Genomic DNA, 14,862 nt, shown 5'->3' with positions numbered 1-14,862 from the left:
AAAAAAGATCAATCGTACCATCCCGTTAAAACACGACTGCCTCTTCGTGGTGCCGAATAAAATTCGAGCTTGTACTCCGACGGTAGGCAGTCGATGAGGTACTCCGACGAGAAACCGACCTACCCTCGCTAGATATTGATGAATGCAGCGAGAAATAGGTACCGCCCGCAGAGGCGATGCAATGGTAGGAGGGGAATAGAGGTTGAAATCTTTGCAATGCATGTATTGTTGACAGTTAGTCACCACCGCCGCCGGCGCAGGTGCTGCTTTGCTTACCACAACCATCTGGTACTGCTCGTAGGAGGCATAATAGGTAAGATACCGACAATAATCGACGGAGTGGGGGGGAGGGGGGACCGACGCATGGGAGTAGAGGCGTGGAAGTTATAGAAAGAGTGAAATCATTAATTAAGGGGTATCACTTGCAAAGGTCACTCCTACTTTCTCCTCAAACACTACACATATTTGAGCACAAAAATTTTCTGGTACAGAGCTCCTTAGATGTCATTTGGCCACCAAATTTTACAAGCAACTATAACATTTGTTTATAATATTGCCACAAAGTTTTAGATTGTTTTGAAATGTTTTGCTATGTTTTCGACCAAGTGTGTCGGTTTTGCAGTGTCCTGGGGTGTAGAAACCCACTCTCAAGTAACATTGCTCGCCGGCAATTCCCTGATCCATTCAAGCGTCGGACTAATAGACACATTAGAGGCACGAGTAGGGTCTTACCACCTACAGAAGGGCCCAAACTTGGATAAATCCCTTGTTCTTCGCCAAACCGTCTCATACCCCAGCGCGCTCACCCATCCAAACAAATCGTCATCAATTGACGACACTATCGGTACGAAACACTGACAACTAGAAATGATGTTTATGTACGCAAATAATGAAAAAACAAAGGTTCCTGAAAAAATAGCAAAAGAGAAAGTTTGGCTATTTGAGTTTAGAGAGGGACTAGGTACGAGTCTTCATACCATAATCATTTGAGAGTAGGTTTAGAAAATTGATGTATGGAGCTAATCAGTTAAATTACGGGAGAAGTGGCAACACCCCAAATCCTGACATATATCAGGAGCAAGAAAAGAAAGAAGACACCACACAGAGCCGTGGTGTTCATACCTTGCACCAAGCAAGCTAGGGTTTCTACTGCCTCCCGCCGACGGTCTACCTCGTCTCCTGTGGTCTTAGGACATTGCTGGCGCAGTGAGTCATAGAGTACTTATTAAAAATTTACTATCGCACATGCCGGCTATTAGGTTGCCTCTAGATGACATGGCAACTCCTTAATTCTTATAATCAATTGGCTATATTATTAACCATGCTTTTACTAGAAAAAAAAAGAAAAATCCACTCGGGTTAAACAATGGACGAGAGCCATGCCCAGGCCCATGCCCCATGCGCATGCAGTGACGCAACAGGACTCCCGGCGGGTAGTAGCACCTGGCAACTCACAGTTCCCAGATCCCCAAATAACGCCTGTCGAACTGATCGATTCGGCACGATCGACGCCGCACGATTTAACAATTAACCCGGCTGATTCTCGAAAAAAAGAAACAATTAACCCGGCTTATCAATCAGATTGCAGAAACTGAGCTCCAGGCTCGATCGCCGCCGCCGCCTGCCGGTGCGATGGCCATTCGCCGACGTGACATGGTTGCCCGTCCCGTGCGACGGTGTAGAGAGAATCAGGCCGGAGATGGATGCGGGTAGCCGGGTACACACTATGTCGCTGAGGGAAATCTTTGATCTTTCCGGCCGGTCAGCCATGAAGGCAGATTCATGTGCACGGTGGCAGTGGCTGGGTCGGGTCGGGAGACCGAGCGTCCAAGTCGCCGGGTGGGACTCCTGACCCAGCAGCATACTTGACCAGGAACGAGGAACCCGGTCCGAGCTCCATGAATCATCGTCGCGGTGACCTCTCCGCCAAGGCAAGGCAGCCCCTCCCCCAAGTCTCCCTGCGCGAATAAAAGGCCGGCCGACCAGTCACAACTCGCCACTGCACCAATAAGCCGGCCGGTCCGTGCGTGCGATCCAAGAGTATCAGTATACTGTATACGTGGCTATAGCCATGCTCGGGAGGAGAAACAATGGGCCGCCGACGACGTCCAAGCCCCGACCGGACGGCGCGGGCCTCGCCGGCGCCAGCACCGTCGTCGCCGACGGCGGGCAGGCGGAGGTGGCCGCGTCGCAGTTCGTCGTGCAGCTAGGTGAACACCACAATTACCTCCTCGATCTAACATGTCTAGCACTGTATAGTATAGGTGCACGAAATCATTGATTGTGTACAAAACCCGGCATGCAGATGAGGCGGCTCGGGAGAGGCTGGAGCGCATGAACCGGAGGCTGAGGCTGCTGGAGCAGCAGATGGAGATGCTGGAGGCGGAGGTCGGGAGGGCCAGCAGTACCGCCGACGACTAGGAGCAGCGGCGCCGCCCCTGGTCGGAGAGACGATGGATGCATGTAGAAGCCTTCCTTTTCTTCTTTTCCCTTCTCAGCTTCTTGCTGATGGAAGGACACGCACGGTGATAGTATCATGCGCTTGTTAAGGCGTTAGGCCTTTTTCTTGTAGTGATGGAAGAACATGACCATGACTATAGTGAATCACGGTTGTATTCCTGAAGCTTTTTGCCACATTTTTCCTTTGATCCCTGCTTGGTTTGAGGGGTTTGACTGACTCTCAGGCTCGTTGCGGAAAAGTATGGCTTCGTCTCTGGTGGAAAATGGCTGCCGTTCCAAGCATGCAAGTACATGATGGATCTCTGAATTGTCGCTTGATGTACGATTACCTCAGCACCTTAAATTAAAGACTTCATACCAGATTTCTGCTCCATCTTTCTCCTCGGCTGACATGCAGGTAGGAGAAAGTGCGACTTCACCACAACACTATGTACTTACATTAGAACCCTGGGTTTTCACTTAGTTTTAGGTGAAACTTTATACAGCACGATTGCCTTGTTGGAACTAAATACATTCAACGAACCATACATTTTTCTTGTATACATGCTCATGATACAAACATATAGCACATCGGCATCAAAGTAAGAAAAAAGCAAGAAAACGCCGAATTACCGAGAGTCCAGACGCAACAAGACTCGCGGAATACATCCACTGCGCCAACCAAAGCGGTGATACTTCGAGCATCACCATATCGCTCTATTCACAAGCTAGCTTGGTGCCAAAGCTGCTGAGGCTGATGGCAAAGGCCTGAAATGCCGACAGAGGCTGCCGATAATCCATCGTGAAGATGTCGTCGTCGACCTTACCAAACTGCAGCAGCACCGTCTCCTCGTCCCTGGAGCCAGTAGGGTCATTGGGGTCAGCGGCAACAGACAGCTGGAAATTCTTGACGGACGCAACTGTTACCCGCCCGTGGAAGTTCAAGCACCAGCACTGCAGGTGCTCATGCCAGCGGGGAGCTTTGTTTCTTAAAACCGTGGTACCCATGGGCTTCCGAAACTTCGTCTTGAGGGAGTTTTCCCAGGTCTCTTGAGGTGAAGGGCACTCGAGTGCACAATACATCCTCCTGGGGCCTCGGGATTTGAGCAGGTTGTATTTGTATGAAAGCTGCCCGACTTCATAGTTGCCCGCCGATACTTGGGGGCTGATTCTTCTGCTTCCGAAACGCCGACTAGATCGACTACTTGATGCTTTAGCGCCATCATGTGGTGGCTTGCTATCATATACTTTGAAGTTTGTTCCCCAAAAATCAGATCTAGACAGGTTACAGAAGAAGCACAATTATATCACCAAGTAAAAGAATCAAATACATATAATTAGTAATCCAAATTTTCAGTAATGCAAACAGAAACCAAACATAGGGATAGGGAGGTGACATAACCTAAACTAGGACACTGAAATGGTGAAATCAAATTCCAAAAAGTTGGTAAAGTAATCGCCTCAACACTTCAGCAGCCAGTTGCGAGGACACATGATGATTATTTTTCAGAATAAAAATACCAATAGGGGCGGACCATACTGAAGATACTTAGTAATAACAATAGTTACTCCCTACATCATGTCAGTCTGAATATACTTTTGTTCGTACTACTATAACTGCCCCACTTACTAGGAAAAGTTCATCTTGATCGGAGTGATACTTAATTGTCACCCATTCACCCGTGTTCGGGCAAAGCCTAATGCCAGCAACCAAATGTATTTTAAGACAGCTGATCATGGATCGCAAGGCCAACTTATGTACGTGTCTCTGATGACTACTTTTACGCACAAGAGGCATGGCTGGGAGTCTTGGTCTTGATTGGGCTGGCACAAAGAGGAAGTAGACGTGCACGAGGCCAGGTTGGAGAAAGAGCAGGCAGCAACATGTCGAAGAGAGAAAGAGGAAAATAAATTTTGGGGAAGCACTCTTCCTCCACCTCCAGCACGTGGGGGAAGATGAACAGGAAAAGGGACTAATCTGATTTGGTTTTTCTACATGGAGGTGGCAGGTGAGAGAAGAGATAGATACCACATAGGTGAAATTTCCTTCAGGGTATGTTTGGTTTAAGCCAAAGCTCACCGACACCAAACATTTGGCTAGCCAAAGGTTTTGCTTACCCATGGTTGGGCCAATGTTGGCAAGAAAAATAAGCTGAGAGGGCAAAGGGGAATGGCCATGCAAAAATATCGGAAACCATCCAAACAAGGACCAAAAAATTGGTAGGTTAGGTTTTGGACACAAACCAGAAACCAAACATACCCTCAAATCAGTGACATTGCCGCAATATACAATACCTCCTTCAAACCTCACTTCAGGGGGCTAAGTAAGCCACAGACTTGAGAGGTTTATAGACAAACACGATACTTGAGATCAGTAAAATGGACTTTTCCCTTAATGATAATATAAAAGAGAGATAGAATAAAAAAGAGATCCTCAGGACCCAAAAAATAAATTTAAAAGGACCATAAAAACCAGCAAATGTGAAGCAATCATAAAAGTGGAATAGCTTGCACACTCCCAAAAGGGCAAAGGTCAAAAGTTTAGAGTCTCAAGACATAGTGTAAATACTTCAGCAGACCATCGCAAAATTTCAAGGATGCAGTGGGTTTCATGTGACAAAGGGATGAATAAGGCACCTTAGTCATGCCACCAGGTCAAAAGGTTTGTTTTGCAGTATTGTAAACGATGCATCTTTGACCCCTGAATCATATTACTAGCATTCAAATTCAATTGAAAAGATACAAAGTGAAGAAGTGGTACTAACTCCAAGTATGGAACTCTGTAGTACTACATTGTCTAATGGTTTTTATAACACTGAGGACCTAAGTGTGTTCCATAAATCAAAAACACACTTTTGTGTTCCATATTTGCACCAAATATATTACTTCATCCAATTTAAACACTTAGCAGGATACATAAAAATAGCATGACAGGCTAATGTAAGTGCAGCCATGTTGAATTCTCACCTCAGTTTCCCCATATATGCATTGCTCCCTTGTGACAAGTCGTCAGCATCAAGGGATATAATGTACTCGGTATGGGGGCCACGCCTAAACCTTCTTGCAGCCATGAGAAACTTCCCTTTATCTACAGTAGCTGTCAGACGCAGACAATATGTATATTAAACTATATCATCAGGCACATTTTATAGTGACAATGGTTAAATGACATTACGAACAGTACAACAAATTGTAAGGGACAGCACATGGTAACTGGTAGAACCATAGAATATCCATTTAAGGCAAACTAATGATAGCATATAGCCACACAACACACTTCATCCTTGAGCAGATGAGAGTAAGGAACTGGTTGAGAAAATTGGTGCTCTATAAATACATGAACATGTACATTCTACTGCCTATGCACCTGAGTGTTACAGGTAGTAACAAAGATCAAGTGGGATATTCCAAGTACTATTACTGCCACTAATCTCGTAAAACTATCCAAGCTCCGAAAGACCGGAGGAAATCTTGAGATTTAGATTCTAGCTCCAAAAGATGCTCAAGTCCTAGGCATGACTGAACGAAACCCTTTGAATTGAACTTTTGAATAACCAATCCAAATAATGAGCAGCACTGTCCATTATTTTTTTATTTGAAAACTTAGGGTTATTCCAACACACAGTAACAATTTTAGTCCAGAATTCAGTGGATTTCTGCAGGTTCAATTTCATTAGCCAGTTCACACATGTCTCCTGACGATCCCAGTTTAATTGCAATAATGCATACAGATGCAAATTACCGCTTTGCCATGAAAACCCAACATAGATGCATTTGAGTTGGTTTGATTACTAGTTGAGTGCCAGGAAGCAATATGTATGAGACGACTACACATGCAAAAACAATGTAGATGCAACTGAAAAGTCAGAATTGACTAGAAGAAACAAGTGGGCACGCTTCCAATTAAAGCCTTGTTGAGTGAGATACAAAAGGAGGCAGCATAATAATCCAAGAAAAAGAATGCAATCTGCCTCGTTTTTAGATGAAAAAAAAGAAGCTTCGGTCTCTTAGACCAAGCTTCTTATAAGCTAAGGTTTTCGGCTAAACCATTGCTAACTCTTCAATATATTTCTTGCTGAAAGTGTCCCTGGTCCACAAGCCCAAATGTATACGCAACATAAAATAAAAAAAGGACAGACCCAGTGCATAGAAGCTCCCACACAAGGTGGCAACATAAAATAAATACGAGAAAATCAAGGCAGTACTCCCATCAGATAAACTTACCAGTTGTCAAGCCAAGGTAGAGGTAGAACGTAGAGTTCTTCTTATTCCGCTTGATAAAACACTGCATTGGGAACTCCCTTGGCCCTGGCTGTTTGACAACATGTTGTAAGATTAGGCATACAGATGCTGCATAAGAAAATTCTGCACTAAATCCCAAGTAACGACAAATTAATCCCTCGGAAAACTAGCTTCAGTAGACATGTATGAAAACTACAGGTACGTTTGGTTTTAGCCTAGCTTGGCTGTATCAAATAATTGGCTAGCCAAATTTTTGGTGGAGTTTTTTCTTGCCCATAAATTGGCGAACATTGGCTAGAAAAGTGATCTAGAATGGACAGAGAAGCATTGGCATGACAAAAGACATCCAAACATAGACCAAATTTTTAGCGATGACCAAATTATTGGTAGGGTAGGTTTTGGCCACCATCCAAACACACCCTATGCTACTCGAAATAGGCAAGACAGAATTTCTGATTTTGGAAGCCTTGCCATTAGAAACCCAATTAATCGAGTCTCTCTTTGCAGGGGCATGACAAAAATATGCAAGCCAAATTTTCTGATCGTCAACACACCAACAGGTCAACCTTCATTGAAATCACCCACCCAAATACACCAAATTTGGTATCCCCCAAACCAAGAATGAGAACGCGAGTGTACTTTATACACGCACACTTCTTTGGTATGGCATACAGCGCGACCGGGCTGCGGCACGACACATGCAGCAGCACCCCACTTTCATGTGACGTCATGGTGTACTCCATCGCCACAGTACGCAAACTGCTGCATGGCTGATCAGACGGTGTGGTGCCCTTAGCACCATAAGATCAGCCAGAATAGGTTTAGGGCACTTTTATCTAAAATGGTACTCCCTCCGTTCACAAGTATAAGATGATTTAGATATTTCAATATGTACTACATGAGGACTGAAATGAGTGAACAAGTATAAGATGATTTTAGATAAAAGCAGCACCCCACTTTCATGTGACGTCATGGTGTACTCCATCGCCACAGTACGCAAACTGCTGCATGGCTGATCAGACGGTGTGGTGCCCTTAGCACCATAAGGTCAGCGAGAATAGGTTTAGGGCACTTTTATCTAAAATGGTACTCCCTCCGTTCACAAGTATAAGATGATTTAGATATTTCAATATGTACTACATGAGGACTGAAATGAGTGAACAAACACACTAAAACGCGTCTATATACATCCAATTCACAAAAAGTTAAAACATCTTATATTTGTGAACGGAGGGAGTACAAGAACGATTAAGGACCTCATTGATTGGCGGGAGACTATCCCATTTCCTGCAGGAACTGAATTGTTCCCTGTGAATTCACGTGAGTCTATCCCGTTTCCGTAATCCGATGCCCTATCTCAACAGTGAATTCACGTGAATCTATCCCATTTCCAAATCGCGCGAACAAGCAACCTTATTAGCATCTATCGGAAAGAACTAATGGACCTGATGTATAGGCAGGTGTGAAATTTGTCGCTCAAGCTTCACACAGAAGTCAAAAGTGCCGCAATCGGATGCCCTATCTCAACGGAGGAACCTTGGAAAAAATTACGGATCGAAAGGGGGGAAATCGCATCATCAGTTCCTCCTTAAAAACTTAAGTTTGGAATGGGGATTTCCACAGCCCTGGACCACCACACACCGAACCGGAAGCAGAGACCCCTACCAATCGACGGGTATGAGGGCACAAGCCAACCAGGCGCAGCTCCCGTTCTCACCTGCTTGAGCGAGGACGGGAAGGTGATCTTTCCGGACACCGCGGGCGGCCGCACGACGGCGACGGCGGCGTCGCGCCATCGGCGGCAGACGCAGGCGCAGGAGACCACGTCCTTGCGGGCCGGCCAGCGCTCGCCGCCGGACGCCTCGACGCGGCGCACCACCTCCGAGAGGAGCTCCGGCAGAAGGCGCGCCCACCTCTCCTCCTGCTCCTCCGGCTGCCCGTCCTCCTTCTCCCCCGTCTCCGAGACCTCGGCCGCCGGCGGCTCCTCCCGAGGCATATCTTCCGCCCACCACTGTACTGCCTCCCCACTAGGTCGCGGGGCTCTTTCGTCGGTCTTGGTTTTTTGCTTTTCTTTCTTCCAACTGTAATCAAAACCGCGTTGGGCGATGGAGAGAAGAAGATGGAGTACTTGTCTGGAAAAGTGGATCTAGCGGGCGGACAGGTACTGTGACCACTCATCACTGTGGTGCGTGGTCTTTCTTTAATTTCTTTCCTTTTCCGTATGAGGTAATAGCACCCCAGGTACCCTAACTTGCACACGATGTGATGATTTAGTCCCAAAGTCGCAAAACTAAACCAGACCATACCTCAACTTGCACCCAATGTGATGTTTTAGTCCCAGGCCAATCACAGCTCGCCAATTGGCTGCCAAGTGGCTGGGCCGGTCAGCGCGCGGATTTTCTCACAAAACCCCCTGCGTTTCGCTGAATCAACCCGGCGAGCAGCCAGTAGAAGTAGTCGAGGTGCGCGCGGTTGAGGTTGTTGGAGAACCAGCTGGCGCCGCCCTTCTTGGTGGCGCCGTCGATGGCGGAGATGAGGAAGCTGCTCAGGAAGTGGCCCACCCCGAAGATGTTGAGGAAGAAGGCCAGCCCCAGGCCGCGCAGCGCGTCGGGGACCTGGTCGTAGAAGAACTCCTGCAGCCCGATCATGGCGAACACGTCCGACAGCCCGAACAACACGTACTGCGGCACCATCCACCACAGGCTCATCGGCAGCGCCGCCTTGGGGTCGTCCACGAGGCCGGCCTCCCTCGCCCCGCCCAGCCGCCTCGCCTCCACCAGCGCCGCCACCACCATGGCCACCAGGGCGAGGACCAGCCCGGTGCCGATCCTCTGCAGCATGGTGATGCCTGAGGACAGGCGCGTGAACCGCCGCGCCGCCGGCACGAAGAGCCAGTCGTAGACTGGGATGAAGGTGATGATGGTCAGGCTGATGAACGTCTGCAGCGCCGCCGGCGGCACGCGGAAGGTGGCGCCGATCCACCGGTCCAGCGTCACCGCCTGCTTCGTGAAGAAGGTCGACGACTGGGAGAAGATGAGGGCGTAGATGATGCACGTCGCCCAGATGGGGAACAGCCGCAGCAGGCCCCGAACTTCCTCCCGGTGCTCCGCATTGAACTCACCATCCTCGCCCGCAAGAGTACTGCTTGTCTAAACAACAGATCAACCACATTCAGAGTTAGCACTGTATGTAAGCCTGACAAGATCATACATTCAGAATTCTCATGGCCAAATTGCAGATTTCAAACGAGAAATGATGGATGATGAGTGATCATACTTGGCGCATTGGCTGGACTTGGAGCCTTTGAGGAGCGTGACGAAGGCCCTGGCGAGGCGGGCGAAGGGGCTGGACTGGGTGGAGGTGTAGTAGCGATACCGGCGGGTGCCGAGCAGGAACATGGCGAGCGCGAAGACCATGACGAGGCAGGGGATGCCGAAGCCGAGGCCCCAGCGATGTTGTCCTGGATGTAGCTAGAGGCCATGGTGGTGGCGGCGGTGCCGGAGCACATGCCGAAGTACCACCAGTTGAAGAAGGAGCTCCGGGAGACGGACTCCTCGGGGTGGTGCTGGTCGAACTGGTCGGCGCCGAACGCCTGCGCCCACGGCTTGTGCCCGGCCTCTGCCAGCGCCACCAGGTAGAGCGAGATGTAGAAGATGGTCACCTGCACCGGCGACGGCGAGCACGCGCCCGAGAGCGAGGTGAAGCTGGTGCACCCGTCCGAGTGGAACACCGGGAGCGCCGAGGACAGGGTCAGCATGCCCATGCTCTGCAATGGCAACCCGGCTGTCAGTGGTCAGTCGGACGCACTTCTCTGTCAGTGGAAGTGCGCGGGCTTGATTGGGGAAGGGCGGACAGAAAGGGGTTCGTTCATGGAGCACTTTTTATGTCAAAAGGGGAATTTTTACGGGAGGGGAAAAGTGGGCTGACCACGACGAAGAGGACGGAGGCGAGCACGATGGTGCGGAACCGCCCGAGCCAGGCGTCGGCGATGCAGGCGACCAGCAGCGGCAGCATCGTGGCGACGCCGCTCCACGCGTTGATCGCCGCAGCGGCGCCGGCGGTGGACTCCCCCAGCGGGCCCGTCAGGTAGCTGATGAAGTTGGCCGACACCCCGTGGTACGCGAACCGCTCCGCGATCTCCACACCTTCAATTCCAAACGACACAGAAAAGACCCAAATTAAGGCCACCCCTCGATCGATAATCATCCATGTACTGGATCGGGGGCCGGACGTACCGAGGACGAACATGGCGGCGGACCATCGGCCGGTGGAGGCGCGCGGGGCGGGGCCGCCGCGGAAGTCCACGACGCCGGGCACGGCGCCGTCGGTCTGGGGCAGGAGGAGGGCGCGGGTGGCGTCCATTCTTGTTCAGTTGGGTCTAGTCTGTTGCGTGTGCGTGTCAGCAAATCTTCAGTTGGAAGGGGCTGCACAAAGGATAATGCGACGGGGGTCGAGCCGGGCATCATATACCGTGGCGGCTGGCTAGGGTACAGTACGGGATCGAGGCAGCACGCAGCATGACGGGCGGGCTCAGACAAGGAGGTACACGACACGGTGCCATCTGCCCTTTGCCCTTCGCTTTTCTCTCGTTTTTCTTCTGGGAATCTTCCGCTTGGTTGATTGCGGGTTGATTCAGCAAAACGGCAGGGGGTTTTGTGAGAAAATCCGCGCGCTGACCGGCCCAACCACTTGGCAGCCAATTGGCAAGCTGTGATTGGCCTGGGACTAAAACATCACATTGGGTGCAAGTTGAGGTATGGTTTGGTCTAGTTTTGCAACTTTGGGACTAAATCATCACATTGTGTGCAAGTTAGGGTACCTGGGGTGCTATTACCTCTTTCCGTATTATCATAGTGGTGAAACAACCACAAACACACACATTTTCATCGCCGTGCAAGTGTTTTTTTTCTGAAGGCCACGTCATCAACATATGCGACGAACATTCAGAAGTGGGTGCGTGCTATGTGTCGACCGGCTGATTTCCTGGGAATGTCACATCAGTTCGATGTCTGCCCGATGCATCATGTGTGAGCCGATGGATTCACTTTGACAGGTTAGCTGGCAGTCACGTCCCTTCTCAACTATCCGCAACATCGTCGATGTTGCGCCACCCTGCAATATGGTTGTCGTAGTGACCACACGTCCCTTCTCAGTCGTTCGGTCTGTCACAGGTAAGGAACGAAGGTAGATCGAGACTCGGACTCACGTGGAGCGTAGGCCTCTTCCCCTACATCATTGATGTTGCACTTGTCGCCCTGCAACACGGCCATCGTTGCAGTGGTCGCGACACATGATCGTCGTCATTGCAACACCAACATCGTTGTCACAACACGACATGGCATCATCATCACCGTGCATCATCGCCTCTACAACACCCGCTCGGGGAGGCCTTGCAGCAGTCGATGACGCCCTCTCATCGGTCGTCGTCGTGCAATGTCACGCAACACCGCCTCCCGTCTAGCAATGGTGGTCGCTGGCCTTTTGAAGTAATAGCGCGTGCCATGGGAGCCGACGAGGAACAATAGATGAGGAAAGGAAAAATAAATGTTTGCTACTCTAGATACTTCTACTCTAATGTAGTGTTTTTTTCTTAACCCTACATATTGTTTTTTAGCTTCTTCTAGCTATGAGTAGAATGATGAATCTTAAGTAATATTTTCTAGAGTGTTCTAACTATAAGTAGAAGTGAGATGTGAAGGCTTTCCAAAGCTCTATAAATAGAGGTCATCGCCTATAGTTTTGAACCAGGCTATGTAGCCCCACTACGTATAATCGAACTTGGTGTTCCTATATAAGATCTTGGAGTAGATATTGTCCCTAGGAGTTTTGGATTGAACTCTTACTGCCATATCGACCTATACTCGCTTCTAGAGTAATATCCAACGCAAAATGTTGAAGTAGTTCCTTCAACGCTTGTGATGTACACTTTGTAGCAGCAAGGTGGAGTTGTTCATCCGCAACCTTGTGCTGCTTCAGGTGGTACCAAAGTCACGTTGATCCATACTAGTTCTTTATTTTCTCTTTGATAGTGGAGCTGCAGCAGACAATTGAGCAATTGGCGAAGAGGGTGGATGTTGCAGAACAACAGATCAAAGCACTACGTGAAGATCTTAATTAGAGATTTGATCAACTCAATGAGATGATAATAAAGAGTGTCCCCCTGCTATGAATGAAGAAGATTCGTCAAAAGAGCCTGTTTCAGGAAAAGAAGATGAAGATGTTCAACATGGAAGAAGGGGAGGTGAGCAAGCCTATCACAACAACGTGCGGTTCAACGTACTTCAAGAAGGCCAATTTATGTTGAAACTTCCGAAGATGAAGAATATGATGATTCCCTTGAAGAGCCCAATCTCTATGCACATCTGAGAGTACCGAACCCTACATATGCAAGGGATACATACAAGGTGAAAGCTGAGATCCCAACTTTAAATGAAAATGTTGATATTGAAGGGTGCCTCGATTGGTTGTATGAAGTGGAGAATTTTTTTGAGGTCATGGAGATTCCAGAAGATCGTAGAATTCCTTTGGTAGCATACAAGCTTAACGGAGGAGACAGGGCATGGTGGGATCGCCTTCAAGAAAAACGCATGCCGAGAGGAGAACCTTGTGTGAATGGCGACAAATGAAGAGTCTTTTGAAAGGGAGTTTTTTTTTTCTGTTGATTACAACCAGATCCTATTTATCCAATTTCAAAACTGTTCTCAAGGGAATATAACGGTTTTAGATCACACGAAGGGGTTTCTAAGGCTACAAACAGGGAGCAACCTTGCAAAAATGATAATCAACAAGTTGCAAGGTAGATCAATGGTCTCAATGATGTCATCCAAGAACGACTAATGATGCAACAAATCTGGTCCATTGATCAAGCACAAACTCTGGCCTTAAAGGCCGAGAGGTTTGTGAGGTAAATAAAGACAACTAGGACTCCATATCGTCATATCAAAGGCTCGTCTAGGAGTCACACTAATAGAGTGGGAGAAAAGACTGCTTCACCAAAGACAAAATGACCCACCCTGAAGCAAACTAGAGGCAAGGGAAAGGAAAATGAAGGCCAAAAATGTTATAAATATGGTGAAGAGATACACATATATAATAGCTGCCCATTGAGCAAATTGTTGACACAACTGTCCATGACAATGAAGATAATGAGAAAGAATATGAATGGCATATCTTGAAACTGCAATGGCAATGTATGCCTATTAGTGATTGATAGTTGTAGATGAGGGTATATTATCACCCATAATTTGATGAACCATTTAAAGCTTGAAACTCACGATCATCCAAATCCCTACTGTAAGGGCATACTTATCCCTAAGGTGTTTTGGTGATTGATGATGATGCTTTTGTGGACTAATAGTGTGCGTTGAGTTTTTCAGAGATTCATCCTTTGGCACGAGACGATTCCCTCCCCTCGGAGTGTTATTCAAGATGGTGCAGCTCTTTCGGTTCTATGTTGGTGGACTAGTTTCGTAGGAGTCATCATACTAGCAAGAGGGGGTCCGCTTTGGTAAGGCTAGGGTGGAATCAAAACGTACACATCTTTGTTACACCCTCTGAGCCTTTCCGCTTCAATGGAGAACTCATTCCCCTTCTTTTGAGCATTGTTTGGTCCCAGCGGTAGTACCGCGGGCCACAGCGGTAGTACCGCCTGAGTGTTACAAGCGGCAGTACCGCTCCACAGCGGTAGTACCGCTTGAAGCCCTCCGCCGTAGTACCTTTGCGGCTCCGTGCTCCTACCGCCTCGACTCGAGGGTTCCTTTTCTCGTGTCGGGTCTTGCGGCACTAGTTGCGGTAGTAGAGGCGGTAGTATCGCTCTTAAGCGGTAGTACCGCCCTTACCTCCACGGTAGTACCGCTCTGGGTCCAGATCCTTCGCTCCCCTCTTCTGCGTGGCACCTTCGCTCCCCTCTTCTGCGCGGCAGTACTGCAAGGTGGGACGGTAGTACCACTGGCCACAGTGGTAGTACCGCCCACCCCAGCGGTAGTACCGCTCTCTGCGAGGTTGTTGTGGGGGGTAACGGTTGGATTGTTCCCCCCACTATATAAGGGGGTCTTCTTCCCCAAAGTTGACCTACCTCTTCCCCCAAAAGCTCCATTGTTGCTCCAAGCTCCATTTTCGCCTGATCTCTCTCCCTAGCCAATCAAACGTGTTGATTTGCTTGGGAGTGGTTGAGAAGACCCA

General features: G+C 48.7%; 2 protein-coding genes and 1 pseudogene across 2 annotated transcripts; 1 reads left to right on the top strand and 2 right to left on the bottom strand.

Moving 5' to 3' along the window:
* The first annotated feature begins 1,988 nt into the window (after positions 1-1,988).
* Positions 1,989-2,820, top strand: LOC119276790. The gene is made up of 2 exons (XM_037557947.1): positions 1,989-2,210; positions 2,306-2,820. Exons 1-2 carry the CDS (start codon positions 2,072-2,074, stop codon positions 2,419-2,421), a joined length of 255 nt encoding a protein of 84 aa, XP_037413844.1. The 5' UTR covers positions 1,989-2,071; the 3' UTR covers positions 2,422-2,820.
* Positions 2,821-2,894: 74 nt separating this feature from the next.
* LOC119276789 (tubby-like F-box protein 1) lies at positions 2,895-8,790 on the bottom strand. The gene is made up of 4 exons (XM_037557946.1): positions 8,399-8,790; positions 6,664-6,751; positions 5,407-5,536; positions 2,895-3,715 (listed from the first exon to the last, which is right to left on the bottom strand). The coding sequence occupies exons 1-4, from the start codon at positions 8,675-8,677 to the stop codon at positions 3,157-3,159; spliced, it is 1,056 nt and encodes a 351-aa protein (XP_037413843.1). The 5' UTR covers positions 8,678-8,790; the 3' UTR covers positions 2,895-3,156.
* A 275-nt stretch (positions 8,791-9,065) lies between these two features.
* On the bottom strand, positions 9,066-11,048 carry LOC119281462 (annotated as a pseudogene).
* Between the last annotated feature and the right edge of the window lie 3,814 nt (positions 11,049-14,862).

The sequence above is a fragment of the Triticum dicoccoides genome, chromosome 3B (genome assembly GCF_002162155.2).
Source record: "Triticum dicoccoides isolate Atlit2015 ecotype Zavitan chromosome 3B, WEW_v2.0, whole genome shotgun sequence".
Taxonomy (NCBI): Eukaryota; Viridiplantae; Streptophyta; class Magnoliopsida; order Poales; family Poaceae; genus Triticum; species Triticum dicoccoides.
Note: the sequence above shows the minus strand (reverse complement) of the source record. Positions and strands in the feature narration are given on the sequence as shown.

Bases quoted from the DNA above. Each gene is read 5' to 3' on its own strand.
- LOC119276789 (XM_037557946.1), bottom strand. From the start codon at position 8,677: ATGCCTCGGGAGGAGCCGCCGGCGGCCGAGGTCTCGGAGACGGGGGAG. The intron at 5,537-6,663 runs GTAAGTTTATCT...TGCGTCTGACAG, and splicing joins CTACCTTGGCTTGACAACTG to CTACTGTAGATAAAGGGAAG. The intron at 3,716-5,406 runs GTGAGAATTCAA...TAACCTGTCTAG, and splicing joins GCATATATGGGGAAACTGAG to ATCTGATTTTTGGGGAACAA.
- LOC119276790 (XM_037557947.1), top strand. From the start codon at position 2,072: ATGCTCGGGAGGAGAAACAATGGGCCGCCGACGACGTCCAAGCCCCGA. The intron at 2,211-2,305 runs GTGAACACCACA...CCCGGCATGCAG, and splicing joins GCAGTTCGTCGTGCAGCTAG to ATGAGGCGGCTCGGGAGAGG.